Source organism: Ictalurus punctatus, chromosome 26 (genome assembly GCF_001660625.3).
Source record: "Ictalurus punctatus breed USDA103 chromosome 26, Coco_2.0, whole genome shotgun sequence".
NCBI lineage: Eukaryota > Metazoa > Chordata > Actinopteri > Siluriformes > Ictaluridae > Ictalurus > Ictalurus punctatus.
The window spans coordinates 90,001-107,500 of NC_030441.2; the positions used below are offsets into that span (position 1 = coordinate 90,001).

A 17,500-nucleotide genomic window follows, 5' to 3' on the forward strand; every position below is an offset into this window, starting at 1 on the left:
GGAGACAGGCTCCTCCCACTGCCGGCCTGGTGGTGTCGCTGAGTGTGTGATCTGCTTGTGTCACTGTAGTGCATAAGGAGGAAGGGAGGAGGAGGGGAGAGAGAGAGAGAGAGAGAGAGAGAGAGAGAGAGAGGGGGAAAACAGGCCTCCACCCTGAGTATCAGGGAAATGGGAGTCTGTATGAGGGATAAAGCAGTGAGACTCGGCATCATCTACATCTCTGAAGCAAATGAGCTATGGAGAAAAGGTAAGGATGACACACACACACACACACACACACACACACACACACGGAGTGAGGGATGGAGAGAGTCTGTATTGCGCAAGCAGCAGCATCTGTGCTACCATGTTGCCCTGGGAAGCGAGGCACAGGGGCGAGTGATGATCAGAGGAGGAGATGGAGAAGGAGGAGGAGGAGGAGGTAGAGATGGATGCTCACATACGCACTGAAGCTGAAAGGATTCATGCAGGGATCTGATTTAAACACACACTAGTATGTTGGCTGTCTTTCCTCCTCTCGTTCCTGAGGAGCAGCTCAGTGCAGCGTTTGCTTCTTCACATGTGTCAGATCTTCAGCCTCAGACTTACTGCAGATCTAATCCAATATCGCTCCCAGACCTCACAGAGGCTGTACGTTCTCATTTCCACATATCTGACATCCTTGGCCTAATTTCAGACACATTTCCATTTCACATATAAAAAAAGACAGAATTTAGCATGTAATGAAGACTCGAACCTGTATGCGCTGTCCTCTTGCTGATCCACACATTCACGCAAACATCATTCGTGTTAAAGCTGTTTCTCTCTTCCTGGTTTACTGCACAGTTCCCCTGTGTATATAATCCTGATAAATATCCATCTAACTGATGAGCTCCATCTGTATGACAGGTCAGCCATACTCTCCTCAGTGATGATGGAAGACTTTATCTGTTTATGCTTGTTTATGCTACTCTAACTAGCATGTATGCTACAATGCTAATGCTCCATCTGCTCATGTGAAGTGATCATGTGAAGTGCATATCCTGCCTCGGCCCGGGGGATTCATCATCAATAAATCTCAATCCACCGCACTGCTGAGTGACAGTAGGTCTTTCCTGCACCAGTCTGTTTTCTGTCCTCTGGTATCTTTCTAAAGGAAAATTCAACACTAAAGAGAATTCATTCATTAAGAAAATTAAACGCTGGTCCTGAATTTGCCACTCCTTGTGTGGTGTACAACAAATAAAGTTATTGACTAAGACTTCCCCTGAATGAGGACTAAAATCCTCAGTATTGATAAAGAGAGAGTGACTTCCAACATGTCAATAACACTAACTCTCATTAGCCAGCAACATTCACAAATCAAGCCTGGAGCTTCATGAGCTGAATCATCTGGACTTTGCATGTGAGTTTATCTGTAGTTTGTGTAGAGGCGGATTCCTGTTCTGAGGAGATGTGGTCATCTGCTTTTTGTAGCCCGGAAACTGCTGATCTTCTGAGATGTTCTCACACGGTTTACACAGCATGGTGTGAAAAACGAGAAGCTTCCAGTTAGCAGAAGATCTGCAGGCGGAATCACCTTGTTGATGAAACAGGCCAGACTGGTTCAAGCTGACAGGAAACTACAGTAACTCTAATAACTACTCTTTACAACCGTCATGAGCAGAAAAGCATCTCAGAACACGCAACATGTCCCCCTTAGACTTGAAATTCATCAACATCAGCCCATCTTTCAGTTTCACAGATTCATAAACAAACACAATTAGAAACAGAAATAAAACACTGGGCACTTCACTCAGCTCAGGAAAAGAGAGAGAGACAGAGAGAGAGAGAAACAGAGAGAGAGACTGCGAGAGAGATAGAGAGACCGAGAGAGAGAGGGAGATACAGCGAGAGATAGAGAGACAGAGAGAGAGAGAGAGCGAGAGAGAGAGAGAGAGAGAGAGACAGAGAGAGAGACACAGAGAGAGAGACAGTGAGAGAGACAGAGAGAGAGACAGTGAGAGAGAGAGAGACAGAGAGAGAGACAGTGAGAGATAGAGAGAGACAGTGAGAGAGAGAGAGACAGAGAGAGAGACACAGAGAGAGAGACAGTGAGAGAGACAGAGAGAGAGAGAGAAAGAGAGAGAGAGAGAGAGGGCAGTGTGTGAGTGTCAGTATAATGGTGGTGTGAGGGAGAAAAACTGAAGTCAGTAAATAGTACAGAGTTTATGTGTGTGTGTGTGTGTGTCCTCCACAGGGCCGAGTGTAAGATGAGGGGAGATCATATTTGGCCTGTAAAACTGTGTGTGTTCAGTGGATGAGAACTGCACAGTGAACATTAGTGTGAACACACACACTCTGTGCTTCATATTAAAGGTAAGAAACGTGTCTAACAGACTTCCATTTCCTGGAATTGTTCGGGAAGGGGGTGGGGGTGGGGGGTCGTTTGGGGGTGGGTGTTATGTTAATGTATATGTGTATTTTTGGGATTTTTGGACATGGTCTTGGCCAGTCCACAGAACGTATGCCCCTCCCACCCAGACAGCATGGCCAATCACACACTCTTACAACTCTGCTCTGTTGTGCGCTTCATTTACATTTGATCCAAATCACCACATGGTAAATTTACACCATTTTTAAAAATCCACTTTTTTAGTTTTTTATTTACTTTTATTCTCTTATTATATTTACTTTACACTTGTTATGTGTGTGCACTAAATGTCTTTTCAAAAAGAAGCACTTTAATACTACTACTACTGCTACTACTACTAATAATAAAATGTTCATTCATCACTAGTCACAGCCTTTTTCTATCACTGTATAGTTTTGTTAGGGGAAAAAAACAGAAATGTAAATTAACTAATGACTCAGACTTTGACTCGGACTTTTGGACCCTTGTGTGTTTCAGCTGAAATACTGCAGACTTTGTATTTCCACTGCCTTACACCAAGGAATAATGATTAATTTTTTCCTGTTTCATGATTCTGATGTCAGTGTGCAGTCACTGTGCTCGTCTGCGCTAGTCTGCGTTAGTTCTCCCTCCAAACCACATGGAGGCACAGCAAGGTTCTCCGGACAGCAGCAGTGAGGAATGTACCGTTCTGGAGGCTTTTCCTGGCAAAGGAACAGTTTGCTCTCAACATAAAGGAAAAGTAGGAGTGCGCGCGCGCACACACACACACACACACACACACACACACACACACACACACACACACACACACACACACACACACACACACAGTGATAGCATGGCTAAAGTGTTTTAGACTATGTCTCCTGTGACTCTCATATTTCTGCCCTAGAAAAATAAATCAGACCGTGTGTACCCAGAACTCCGCTGTGGCCTCCATTCAGAAGGAAAATCACTGCATCCTCAAATGGATGAAAACTTTCCCTGTAACTACCTCTGAACCAAAGACAGTCAGCTGTTAGACTGACACAACTACAATTTAAATAAATAAAATGTCAGCAGGATAATAAAGTAGTGAATTAGTAAATTAAGTAAGTTTATAACGGAGAGTTATGAAGTTCTGATCACTCTTGTGTTCAGGTTAAAGAACAGTGTTCTTCTGCGTCATACACACACTCGTCTCACGGACACGCACACACTTATAGTTATGTAAACATTATTTATGTGACTTATGTTTTCTATATATTTTTAGGCCCTAGCATTTTATTGTCTGCCGTGTGAGAGTGCTGTGTGTGAGGAGTGTATTGTGAGGGAACATGCCGACCACCCGACAGAGTCACTGGAAAAAATTGTGGCTCAACAGCGAACAGCTTTGCATGAAAGACTGAACGCAGCTCAGAACAGGTACGACTCTGTGTTGTCACTTGAAATTCTCTTCCTGAAACATTTCCACATGTTGTAGTGTTACACCCAGGAACCGATATGTACCTCATTGGAATTCTGGAACGTGGCTGTGGGGATTTGTGCCCATTCAGCCACAAGAGGTCGACACTCGAGCTCTTCCACGCCAACCTTCACACACCACGTCTTCATGGAGCTCGCTTTGTGCACAGTGGGTCATGCTGGAACATTGTTTGGGCGTCTTAGTTCCAGTGAAGGGAAACCCTAATGCTACAGCATACAGTGATGTTCTATACAATTTCTACTTTGTGGTAACAGTTTGGAGAAGAACCACATACTGTATGGGTGTGATGGTCAGGGGTGCACACACTTTTGGCCTTATAATGCATATCTAACATTCAAAGGTGCAACGTAGTTGTGACACAAATGTTAAATAATAAAAAAAAAAACTTCTTGGCTGCCTAAATCTTCACTCTGCTGGGTCAGTACTTGTTCGAATCAGTTTTTGCTGCAAATCTTTTGGGCTTTGTATCAGTCAGCCTTGCACATCTGGATCCTGATGTTTTCTTCTTGGTAAAAATCACTTGAGCTCTGTCAGATTGGATGGAGGGTTGTTGGTGAATAGCACTTTTCAAGTCTTGCCGTAGATTCTGAATCAGCCTGAGGTCTGGGTTTTGACCGGACCGTTTTAACACATTCAGGCTTTTGGTGTTGAACCACTGCAGTGTAGCTTTGTCAGAATGCTTAGGGGTGTTGGAAGCTGAAGCTCTGCCCCCCGGTCTCAAGTCTCTCACAGACCGGAGTAGGTTTTGTCGTTTGCTCTACCACCACCATGCTTCACTGCAGGGTTGGTGTTCGCAGGGTGATGAGCAGTGCTGGGTTTTGGCCAAACATAGCGTTCAAGTGAATCCACTACTGTGCACAGTCTACTCTGTTTAATAAAAGATGGAGACCTCCACGATTGACCAGATATTATTTGACCATATTTCAGTGGGGTGATACTAAAGATCATCTTCATCTTCCAGATATAATTTGAATTCGTTTCACTTTAGCCCTTTCATCAGTGTCAGTTTATGACCATAGGACTGTTGCTGTTTGGATATTTTGAAGACTATTTTCAACCTAACAGTGACATGCAATCTCAACACTACTCAGAACGGTTCGACTCATTGGTGGTCTCCTCCCACTGATGTATGGGGCAAAGGGTGTATGAAAAACTGTGTCAAGCAACAGATGGGCTACACTTATTATAATTTAAACATTCAATATGGTATGAGTACATGATTAAACGGCCAATGCGCATAATTACAATGCTGGTGTACGTGATATATGAATATCTTGTTCAGAACCCATTTAACCATTCTAACGTTTAAAACATATATTTCAGCCAAACTGTATGCCAATGACATCTGACTTTCTCTACTGTATGGAAAGTTGGTTAGTTGTTTGATTGTCTGAACTGGTTGCTTATCACCCAGGCTTCCCCAGATCAGAGATGCTGTACAGACACTGAAGGACATACTGCAGCAGCTGAGCACTCAGAAGAACTCTATCGAGGAGGACATCCACTCCTCCTTTAGTGAGCTGCACAAGACCCTGGACACCCGTAAGAGTGTCCTGCTCATGGAGTTAGAGGTCACCTACGGATTAAAACAGAAGGTGTGTGTGAACGCACGCACACATCTTATTCATTCATCCAGAAGCATGCTGTGCAGCAATTAGTGCAGTTTGTCAAGTCACAGATCATTGCATTTACAAGTAAATGATAAAAAATGATATTTATTTATTTCAGAAGCAGAAGGTTTATGTGTTTGTATGGTTTTAGGTACTGCAGAATCAGTTAGACACTCTGCTTAAAGAGGGGGCTGATATCAGCAGTAACTGTAGTCAAACAGGAGAGGCGTTGGATGGGGCAAGTGAGGCTGTTGTTTTGCAGACTCACAAAGACTTTGGAGAGCGATTGAGCGAGCTGGCCAGTCAGGGCCTTCCCCTCCAACCTGAGGAGAACGATCAGCTGGAGCTCATAATGGAAGTCGAAGGACTTCGTAAATCCATCCACAACCTGGGCGCGGTTATCACCACCAACGCGGTGGCCAGCCAGACTGAGGCTTCAGGAGATGGCCTACAGCAATGCATTGTAGGTCAGCCAACCTCTATCATCATAACCACCAGAGACAAGTCAGGGGGCCTCTGCAAGTCAGGCAATGCTATCATCTCGGGAGAAGTCTTCACACCCGATGGCAGTGTCATGGATGGAGAGATTTTGGACCATAAGAATGGCACCTATGAGTTCATGTACACATTGTACAAGGAGGGAGACTTTAGTCTGGCACTGAGACTCTATGATCAGCACATCAAAGGAAGTCCCTTCCGGCTGAAGGTTATCGGTTCTCCGGATGATTCACCCACTACCACGTCTGGAGCCAACGCCGCCTCCACAGGCTCCAGTGAAGGTGGTGCAAGGAGACGGAGTGCCAAGTCCCCGGGTAGCAGGAGCCGACAGAAAGGGGTGCGGAGAGGTGGGAGCTTGTTCAGCACACCCAAGAAGAAAGTAAATCCCATTGAAGATGATCTCATCTTCAAAATCGGTAAGCACAATAATCACCAGATTTCGCTCCTGTTAATACCCCAGATGGGGTCGTCAGTAATGACCACATAGCATGAAGTGGAAATCATATTTTCTATTGCATCAACAGGGCTTTATTTCTCAATGCTTATGTGCATGCAGCTTTTTGAGTCACTTTGAGTTACATAACTGTGACATACGACAACCGCTTAATCTGTTATTAGGAAGGAAGGATCTGGAGAATAAGACCATAGCCTTCTTTCCTTACAACACTGCTGTAGTCTTCAGGCCGGTCTCTTATGATTTATTATTCCACAGGAACAAAAGGAAGAAATAAAGGTGAATTCACCAATCTACAGGGTGTAGCTGCCTCATCAGGAAGTATCCTGATTGCAGACAGTAATAATCAGTGTGTGCAGGTGATTAGAAGTCACTTTCTCGTCAGTGCCTTAAAATTGCAATTCTTTCTCAGTAAAAGAATGTTTAATTGCTTTGTGATCAAACATGAAGACTAGTTATATTCTAATTGATTGTCCAGATCTTCTCCAATGAGGGAGAGTTTCAGAGCCGGTTTGGAGTCCGTGGCCGTTCGCCGGGGCAGCTGCAGAGGCCCACTGGTGTCGCTGTGCATCCAAATGGTGACATTATCATTGCTGACTATGATAACAAGTGGGTTAGCATCTTCTCCAGTGATGGCAAATACAAGGTGAGTGCTCTCTAAGAAACAGGTTCCAAATGCTGGTTCTGGAGAACCCCCTGTCCTGCACATGTTTGTGTTTTCCTGCTCTGACACACCTGATTCATCTCAGGAAGGGCGGTTAAGTAAAGTATTAGTCGAATCAGGTGAGTAAGGAACACAGATATTAAGGATCCAGGGTTCTCCAGGACCAGGGTTTGGAACCTGTACTCTAAAGGCGTTTTCACCCCTGGCTCATATGAAGTGTTTGTTTCGGAACCTGGTGCATTTCTCCTTTGGGTCGGTTGCTTTAGACATATATGAACACGGCAATCTCAGTAAGCAAGTGCATAGAGATACCTAGAGCTTGTATAAGAATTTGAGGAGATTTTGTAGGTCAGGGAGTGAAGCAGAAATCTGCAGACTGGTGTATGCGATGTGCTTGGAGAAGCTGAGCATGTTCTCTAAAATCATTCTTAGCTATGAGCGCAGGATGGACGGTGAGGGTGTCAATAAAGATTCAGCACAGGGGCGATGTTAGACCTGGGAGGTAGATCGGATCTGCTATGTTGCAATTCATCTAAACGTGGAAGAAAAGGAAAAAGACACATTGGTGACATTTCCTGATGGAGCTTTCTAATCTGTAGGCTAAGCTTGGGTCTGGTAGGCTGATGGGTCCGAAGGGCGTCTCTGTGGATCAGAACGGTCACGTTATCGTTGTGGACAACAAGGCCTGCATGGTGTTCATCTTCCAGCCCAGTGGGAAACTGGTAACGAAGTTTGGCAGCAGAGGAAACGGTGACAAACAGTTTGCAGGTAATATAATATGCAACACTCAGTATCACACACAGTGTAAGCATATGTATACAGATACGACATGATTTATAATCGCACTATCCGGTGTCACCCAGATGAGGACGGGTTCCCTGTTGAGTCTGGTTCTTCTCATGGGTTCTTCCTCATATCGTCTCCGGGAGTTTTTCCTTCATTACGGATCTAAATCTACATCCAGATTTCTATAAAGCTGCTTTGTCCCGATGTCTCTCTCTCTATATATAAAATGTTTGTGTGTGAACTCAAAAAGTACTTTAAAGTACAGCTCCAGAATTATTGGCACCTTTGGTAAAGATGGGTAAAAAGATGAAGAAAATAAGTCAATCATTCATCTTCAGTAAGCACTTTATCCTGGTCAGGGTGGTGGAGGACCTGGATCTCGGGAACACTGGGTGTGAGGTGGGAATACACCCTGACTCTGGCACACACACATTTACACAATCCTTTACACCTCGGGGCAATTTAGAGTCACTTAGCTTGTGTAATAATTCTGCAGGTGACTGTACACACTCTTTGTCTTTCCAGGTCCCCATTTTGCCGCAGTCAACAATAATAATGAAATAATTGTCACTGACTTCCACAATCATTCAGTCAAGGTAAGCTATACACCATGAAACTCAAATGTTCCTAAGCTATCTTTTTAATCATGTTTAAACTTTTAATAATGAGTTGTGTTAAAGCAGTTTGGGTTAAGTGCTCAAGTTTAAAACTGGAACTCTTTGATTAATTAAAGTTTGATTACAACCTCCACACAGCATTCTGACGGAGACGTGACCATGTTCAGTAGAACCAACAGCTCAGCTTTATCAAGAAAAAATATTTCATATAACTTCACCACAACACCTGTGTAAGGAATATAATCATTGGAGGTGTGCTGTTTTAGGAAAGGGATCAACAGCAGGATGGTGTGAGCAAGCGTAATTACCTTTACCAATCTGAAGTTTCCTGTAACAGCACTTCCCACAAAGTGGTTTACTCCTCACATGCTACAGCATTTTGCCAGCACTAACGTTAACATTAGTATTACACTAACATTATTTAAACGTCTGTGAATCGAGTTAGTTCCTGTTGTAACTTACGTTATAGCAGCTGCAAACACTCGTTCCCACACCAGCCCTCTCTCTATTCTCTCTCTCTCTCTCTCTCGAAGTTAATAAGACACAAAAAGTGCATTCATATAAACCTGTGATTTGAGTGAAATCTGCACTCAGAGCTGCTGTTACTGTTATAGATCAGAAACCAGAATTCTACAGCGCTGTGGGATACTTCAGCATTAATACCAGCATTTGTTCGTGCTCCAGTTGATTACAGATCAGGTCCGTTCTTATTTACAGGTGTTTAGTGCTGAAGGCGAGTTCCTGCTCAAATTCGGCTCAAACGGTGAAGGCAACGGTCAGTTCAACGCTCCCACAGGCGTCGCAGTGGACGTTAACGGGAACATCATCGTAGCTGACTGGGGAAACAGCCGCATACAGGTATTATAAGTGAATCACGTTCATGTTTACACCTGTGATCTCTTACACTCCTGAACAGGTGATGAAATGCAGTGAATACCTGGTGCAGGTGTGAGCAGACGTGAAAGTAGAAACGTGGACTGTCTCTGGGACCCGAGCGTCACCATGTGACTGTAATAACTTGTGTTGTCATCCCCTCTGTTCCTGCAGGTGTTTGATGGAAGCGGTTCTTTTCTGTCCTACATCAACACGGCGGCGGATCCTCTTTACGGGCCACAGGGTCTCGCGCTCACCTCCGACGGCCATGTGGTTGTGGCTGACTCCGGTAATCACTGTTTTAAGGTGTACCGTTACCTTCAGTGATTCAGCATCTCTCTCGTGCACTTCTACTGCAGATCCATCGCGCTTACTTTCCTGTGCTACCTGCTTCATTCTGGCCGGAATGGATCGACGCGTCTTGAATAATTATTGTCAGTGCTATCAGATGAATATTTGGGACAGCTGAGGCTTGTAAAGTTCAAGTGTGGTCACATTCAGCTTCCAGGTTGTGTTGGGTTTACACGCGGGAATCGTCTCACATCGTACACGTCTGCGTATTATTTTCATTTCTCATCCTGTAGAAACGTTTAGGTTCGGTGACCTTTGACCTCACTGTTTGACCCTTTAAAAAGCATCTAGAGTCTTGTCTCTCGCCAACTGTTTATAACTCACTGCTCAAAAATACAGAATTTAAAATATATTATTATTATTACATATTAGTTTTTTTCTCTTCTGGTTGAAAGTGGCTCATCTGCTGTTTTGTTGAGGGAAAAAAGAAGATATATTTTCGCGTAATTACCCTTACCAGCGTACTCCAGTGTGAAAGTGCAGAGCTGAAACACATAAAGATCACCAGGTCTGGCTAAACCCTAAACATTTACACCTCTGGAGCTATAACGTGACCACACCTTTATCCAGCAGCCTCTCACAGACGAATATTTGCTGCATTGTAATGGAGTTTTATGCGATTAGAGGAGCATGTGTATGGAATCGAACCTGAAAAGTCCATTTGCTCGGCCTTTACTGCTAAATCTGAGTTCCGCTCCGTGCATGTGAACATCGTTACACAGACATTCAGCCACGCTCTCCAGCACGGCTCTTCAAGACTGAATTGAATGATGATATTTAAAGATGAAAACAAACTTCACCTGTTTAGTTCTGCGCTTTAAAGCATATTCCTGATGGCTACGTTCATCTCTCAGTGATGTTTTAGAGTAAATAAACATTAAAGGAGACCTAATATGCTAAATTCACTTTTACATGGTGTGTGAAGATAAGTGTGTGTCGACAGTGTGTGTACACAACCACCTAATAACGGTAAAAATCCACACACTCCTTTTTTATATTCCCCATAAATCATAAACAGTGTCTCAAAATGAGTCGTGTGTTTTCTCTCCAACACGATAGAACAGGCCCCGCCCACAACTGGTGACGGACTCTGCCCTATTAGCATAACTCCTCCCCTGAGTGAGCTGCACACAGCTTTTTGTGAGTGTTTGTAAATGGTCTTTCCGGATGAGCTCGTTAGCAGATTCCACGGCTATTGTGGGTAAAGTTACCGTTGTCTCCGATTGTATTCACGGAGAGCAGAACTACGTCCTCACTTTTATTTAAACCCGAAAACACTTCCTGTCCGTATAATTCACACATACAGGGCTAAACACCAGTATTTACATGTCAGTCAGACCTCTTCTCCTGATTTGTTGTTGCCGTAGTATCCAAAGCGTGAGCTGTAAAGGCACAGCCCTCTTTCAGAAAGAGGGCGGAGACCAGGAGCTCATTTGCATTTAAAGACACACACAAGAAAACAGCATGTTTTCGCTTCCACCCAAAAGAGGTATTTACAGCAGGGTGTAATAAATGACCTGTGGGGTATTTAGAGCTGAAACTTCAGACACATTCTGGGGACACCTGAGACTTATATTACACATCTTGTAAAAAGGGGCATGATAGGTCTCCTTTAAGCATTTATAGTACAGGGACTTCGTTCTGTGTTACTAGACTATGGAAGTGTAGGAGCTCTAAAAGTAGATCCACGATAACACACACTCGTCTCGCCGTCTTGTTGGACTTTACTAGCGAATATCAGGCCTCTATTTTTTATTTTCAAATATTTAAAAGGAACAAAAATCTCTATATTTATGTATTTATCTTGACTAATGTTTCAAGGAAAAGTGCAGGATGTGTATTAATAGTGTTCTTTTTGGCCAGTAGGTAACGTGATAAAGCTCTTTAATTCAGCGCCGGGGTCGATCTTGCTCACACTTTCAATAAGTCTGCTATACACACACACACACACAAACACACACACACACACACATACACTCATCTATACGTGGTGTCATTTCATATTGGCATGTTTTACCAACTCGTAATAATAGAAAAACAACCTGGTTAATTCATTCATAATACATTTCAATGGCAATAGCACTTCCATCATCACTTCCATCATCACAAACCAGATTCCAGATTTTTGCTGACGCGTTAAAATACTGCGTTTCTTTCGTATTTTGTTTGGATTGTTTGAATGTTGTACAGTTTCATTTGTACTGATGGGGGAAAAAAAACAATCTAGGAATGTTATACTTACTGGATGATTTAAAATTCCACTTGAATGTTCACGTTCTATAAAAAACAAAACAAAAAGCTTTAACGTTATTTTTAAAAGAAACGCCATAAACCAAATTAATTTCCAATTCCCTTTTAACCGCTTCATTGAGGATTGCTTGTTTACAGTTTAAAGCTTTGATTTCTAATGTTGGTGTCAATGTTGATAAGTCATGATGCTGAATAACATTAAAATATTATTATTATTAACTGCAGAAATGTTTGTGCCTCAGTGTTTTTGCTTCTAGTCGTTCCAGCAGGAAACAAACCGAACAAACAAACAACAATAAGAAAATTAGAACTGTATAACTATAACTGTTTATTATAACTGTTACTGTAATTAATCATAAACCAAATAATCAGTCCGTACCGGATTTCAGATTTTTTTGTGATTGTTGTGGCCAAAGACGCTCGATTTCGCTGCGGCTTTTTTTCAAAACATGCGATGCAACTTATGTGCTTTTTTTCTGGAAAACTAATCAACTAACCATATCGGCGAAATCGCAGTCGCACGAAATAGTTCTGCGCGCTCTTTCACAGTGATGTCTGCTGATAAATGAGACCTTTTAGCTGTACTCGTGTTTGAAGAGGGCGATGTAATGATGTCACATGACGCGTCTCGTCCCAAATCTGCACAAAATCTTAGCATTTTAACAGAAATCTAAAATATTTCTGAAATATAAAATAAAAATATAATATCAGTATTTATATATTTTTTTATTAACAACAGAGTGTTAAATGCAATTCCATTCAAATGTCAGCAGTACAGATTGTTTTAACGTGAAACAGCATCACACAGATTACGCCGTGTTGCCGTGTAAACTGCATTCATTTCAAAATGTAAAAAATTCTAAGGAGACGTTGAAAACACCGCATTAATGAACGACCCTGACCGAGACAGATGTGCGTCCGCAGCCAGGAGTCAAGAGAGCAAAACGGTCTCTGGGTGGGAGGGGCATACTCTCTCTCCCCCTGTCAATCACAGTCATGCTAGCCAATTGTGGATGTCTGTGAGCTCGTGTCTGTGGAAGAGGGTCGATAGTTCTTTCCTAGCTGAAGTACGACAGAAGAGAGCTGACTCGTGGGTGGGAACAGGCAAGTCAATTCAAAATGTCCCATTTTAGTTTGGGCCAAGAAAAACGAATGAAAATAAAAAGCTGTTTGAATGAATGCAACGTACACGAGCCTCACGCCACCCTGATGTCTAATATCATCTCTAAACCTGAAAATCGTACAGATAAATCCACTGATATCTTTTAGTCAGGTTTTCGAATGAACACACATTTTCACAGCAAAAGAAGCCACAACTAAAAGCAGAAGTAGTACACAAACATGAATGTCCTGTAATAAACAGTGGCATTAGTGTTCCTGTGTGTAATACTGTGATGTGTAAACACAACTCATACTGAACCTACATCACGAACATAAAGTGTAAACGCAACTCGTTTTAACAGATAAATACCATTCTGATGCAATAACGACGACACGTTCGGCTCCGCTGGTCTACTTTCACCCCACAGCTGAGCTTTTCTGTACAAGCAGCAGATCTAGCAGCGTCCCGCCACACAGCGAGCGGTTCTGAACCTCCGCACTTCTGAACCTCCGCACTTAACAACGACAGAAGACAAACCACGACACTCTGAGGAGATCTGCGACATCTCCGACTCGTGACGTCACGTTCACGCCAAGCAACTCAAACCCTGCGTCACATGAAGCACGGTGAAGTGTGATCACATTCCCACGGAACATTCGTCTCCATTACTAAACGACGTCATAACACCATGCACACGTATCACAATTTAAATAAACAGTATTTTAATGATCAAAAACAGTCTTGATAAATAAGCACGTGCGTAAAGACCGACAGTTTAACTCTGATATGGCTTTTATTTAGCGACGGAGTAAAATTACATTTCTCAGAATTGTTTTTAGAGCAAAATCTAGAAAAAAATCCGGTCCTGATTCTGTGCTACAAAAACACCACACTTACAGCCGTGCTGTCAGAGGAAATTAATCAGCGATGGAGTGGCGTATAACCTTGAGGACGTTTAACCTTGGTGGCGTTTAACCTTGAGGACCATCACTGAAACGAGTCAGTTCCTGTTCTCATTGATTTTATAGCAGCTATAAACAATTCCCTCACCAGCCCTCTCTTTACTCTCTCTCTTTACTCACAGTCTCTATTCTCTCACTCTTTATTCTCTCTCACTCTTCACTCTCTCACTTTACCCTCTCTGTTTATTCAGTCTCTTTACTCTCTCGCTCTCTTTTTTTCCAATGTGCTGACACTGGAGACTCCTTCCATAAATGTTAAATAAACGCTTCCTTATAGAAAACTTCACATTGACGATTACACACAATACGTTTTAATCCGTTTATTATCACTGAAGCCCTGTGACGTCCCTCTGAACGAGCAGTTACTATGGAAACGATAACGTATTAGAACGAGCGTGTTAATATGAACCTGTGCTACAGTCAGAGTTGCTGTAACAGAAAAGTGATCAACACGTTCTGACCAATCACAGTCCAGGATTGAACAGTGCTGTGGTGTAATGAGTGTACAACAGACCATAATACGCTCCAGGAGGAGTAATAAAGGCCACTTATAAGGTGCGTACGGAGAATTATTATAAACGATAAGGTCTGAGGCGATTCTCAAGGCTGCCGTGTCGTAATAAAAAGCTACAGAAGAAATGTCCTACATTAAGTTATCATTTGTAAATAAATAATTCAGCAGTAAACAGCTACAGACCGTTTAAAGAGCTTAATCACACTTTACTCGAGACCGAGTGAAAAATTTATCCCGTGCACAACGCCGATAATAATCGGTTGCCAAGCAACCAGGTATCTGAGCCAATCCAACAGCTGGCCGTACAGGACGTGTGTCCTCTCCCAGCTGGAAAGAAGGCTTAAGGAAATAAAAACGACAAACTAGATGTTTTATATATATCTACATGTCTTATATATACACACATACAGATGCTACACGCAAAAAATTATTCATCTACCATAAAAAATGTTGTATAAAAACACCTGGATCAGATTAAAATAAAGGTAAAGGATACGGGTTGTTCATCATTCGTTTCAGGTCGACTTTCTCGTTGCAGTACGGACACGTCTGCTTCTTTCCCACAATGCACCAGCCGCGAATGCAGAACTCGTGAAATCTGTCAGCCAACAACATTCACATCTTAACATTTCAGAAATCTGCAGAGAAAACTCATCACGCACTCAAATCCCAGTAAAGACAAACTGCTGAGAAACGTTATTACGTTTTCATACATTACTGAGTGACTTATTCATTAAAAGTCCGTAAACAATGACACAGTCACGTGTCTCGTATTTCCCCAACACACCTGCTTCGTTTCGTGTCAAAACCTGATCGAGTTTCTAATGAAATGCGACGTGAAGGTGTGCAGTGGAATGAAATCCACGTACATGTGATTGCAGGAGAGCTGGTACGTGTCCTCGACGACCCCCTCCTCGTCCACGTCCACTAACGTCTTCTGTCCACACACCGCACAGATATCATGGCACAGGCTCCGAGACGGCATTCCGCCCATGTTATAATACTGAAACACACAAAACGCTGCACATTTTCAGGACAACATGATTGTGAGGGAACATCACACACGGCAGTTATACATACAGGGAGGAATAAAAGACTTGGGGTCATGATGTTATAGGAAAATAATCAATAACAGGGTGGTGTGATGAAGCAGAGCTACTGATGCCACACAAAAGCTTGTTATTTTCCCCACGTCCTCACGCGTTTTATTCCTCAGCAGCAGTCTCCTTAAATATCTCCTTACGGAAAACTGTAGATCCGCGTGTACGTCCCTGAGGGAACTGTTGAAATGCTAACGACTGAAATAAAGGAACGTGTACAACAGCAGGAGCGCGAGTGTGTTGACGTTAATGAAGAGCATTTACCCCGATAGTGGACGCCATGTAGTCGGAGCAGATTTCAGCGAAGTCTCGTCCCATCACGCCGTAGTACAGCCCGTAGAACAGCATGATCACGCCCACGTCCATCGAGTCCTCCGCTCTGATCCTGTCCAATCAAAACTCTTTCATATTGAACTTTATTTCATATTTTTAACATCCGTTTAAACCAGACGTGTCAAGCACAACGATGAGTTTAGTGACGAATATCACAAACGCTTCCTCTCGCTCTCCCTCTTCCTCTCTCTCTCCCTATCTATCTCTCACTCCCCCTCTCATTACCCATCTTCATTCATCAGCTTTCATCTGAACGCTACATTCTGAATAAAGCACATATTAACACATTAATACATGAACACGTAAACCCAACTAAAGAATTTCCCAGTTTGGTTGTACTGTACATATACAGTAGCTTGGGTAAGTATTCACCCCCTGAACAGTCCCACATTTTGTAGCTTTACTGAACTGAAATGGACCTCGAGACAGAATTGGCTGTAATACTGAAGTAGGAGGAATAAACTTGTATACAGTTACACTGCAAAATTTAGTTCGGCCACATTATTGTGAAACCGCTAGAGCAGTTCGTCTGGAACATTTACAGCATTTTTAACTTTCTAATGAAGAACTACATCAGAACACATTTAGTGAGTTTTCGGCCCTGAGATTATTGCTCTACTTCACCCCCTAGTGGAATACTTCAGCGCTCTTTTTGCACATTTTTATTCAGTTACAGTGCACAAGCTGGTTCTAGTTTAGAACAGGAATTCTAAATTCATACTTAGTGGCCCAGAAAAGATTCTTCACCGGGCCGGTTCGGACCCACGGGACGTATGTTTGACACCTCTGATTTAGACAAAGCATTTCAGTGTGCTGAAGTGTGACACTGAGACAGAGTGCACATACCTAAAGAAAACGTTGAACCCGAACAGCGTAAACATAATGGCGAGGTAACCGAGAACTCCGACGGCGTAGCTCAGCTTGTAAATCAGCAGGAACCATTTATACACCATCCTGTAAAACGTCACACAGACCGTTCCTTCACACGGAATCTCACTATTCATGTGACTTTATTAGAAAAGTCATATAACATGTTCAGTAAATGATATATTGATTATACCTGGGTGTTCTGCCAGACAGAGGTTTACGTGTGGCTCTGAATATCACGTAGCTGGTGATGACGGAGAACATGCCCCATGTGGACAAAAAACGCCACCAGTACAGCTTTATGGTAAAATACAGAGGCACCACCCACATCTGCAGGAGCGTCACTAACTGCAATCACACACACACACACAGAAATATATGCAGCTGTTATTTTTTAAAATTTATTTTGGAGTCAAATTAAAGAATAAATATCTGTTCAGTGAAAAACTCCTGAATCCTTTTTTCCTCTTATAGTATAATATAAGATTCGTTCACTCCTGTTTGTTTTGTTTACACTCTCACTCTCTCTCTCCTGATTGGTTGTGGCTCCTGCCAGTCAGTGTACAGACTTCTTTCATGTCTGAAGTTGGTGTTTGGACTGTGTGGAAATCACTGAAACATCATCAGAGACCCAACGTTACGTTTAGGAAAAGTTGCGCCGTGTGGAATTGAAACGAATC

General features: G+C 42.7%; 2 protein-coding genes across 3 annotated transcripts in view; one reads left to right on the top strand and one right to left on the bottom strand.

Annotated features, from left to right (window-relative positions):
• trim2b (tripartite motif containing 2b) overlaps positions 1-12,216 on the top strand; it is a 12,292-nt gene extending 76 nt beyond the window's left edge. The window contains exons 1-12 of the mRNA XM_017457915.3: positions 1-247; positions 2,219-2,337; positions 2,956-3,113; positions 3,627-3,778; positions 5,254-5,434; positions 5,601-6,363; positions 6,660-6,760; positions 6,880-7,047; positions 7,665-7,833; positions 8,377-8,447; positions 9,186-9,326; positions 9,516-12,216. The exon at positions 1-247 is cut by the window's left edge and continues 76 nt beyond it. Of these exons, the coding sequence (XP_017313404.1) occupies positions 3,012-3,113; positions 3,627-3,778; positions 5,254-5,434; positions 5,601-6,363; positions 6,660-6,760; positions 6,880-7,047; positions 7,665-7,833; positions 8,377-8,447; positions 9,186-9,326; positions 9,516-9,668 (2,001 nt within the window). The 5' untranslated portion in view covers positions 1-247; positions 2,219-2,337; positions 2,956-3,011 and the 3' untranslated portion in view covers positions 9,669-12,216. The remainder of the gene's footprint in view (positions 248-2,218; positions 2,338-2,955; positions 3,114-3,626; positions 3,779-5,253; positions 5,435-5,600; positions 6,364-6,659; positions 6,761-6,879; positions 7,048-7,664; positions 7,834-8,376; positions 8,448-9,185; positions 9,327-9,515) is intronic.
• A 433-nt stretch (positions 12,217-12,649) lies between these two features.
• rnf175 (ring finger protein 175) overlaps positions 12,650-17,500 on the bottom strand; it is a 6,727-nt gene continuing 1,876 nt past the window's right edge. For both annotated transcript variants that reach the window (XM_017458212.3, XM_017458213.3), the window contains exons 4-9: positions 17,014-17,168; positions 16,800-16,907; positions 15,885-16,005; positions 15,390-15,523; positions 15,017-15,118; positions 12,650-14,847 (exon numbers count right to left, since the gene is read on the bottom strand). In XM_017458212.3, the coding sequence (XP_017313701.1) occupies positions 14,727-14,847; positions 15,017-15,118; positions 15,390-15,523; positions 15,885-16,005; positions 16,800-16,907; positions 17,014-17,168 (741 nt within the window). In that variant the 3' untranslated portion in view covers positions 12,650-14,726. The remainder of the gene's footprint in view (positions 14,848-15,016; positions 15,119-15,389; positions 15,524-15,884; positions 16,006-16,799; positions 16,908-17,013; positions 17,169-17,500) is intronic.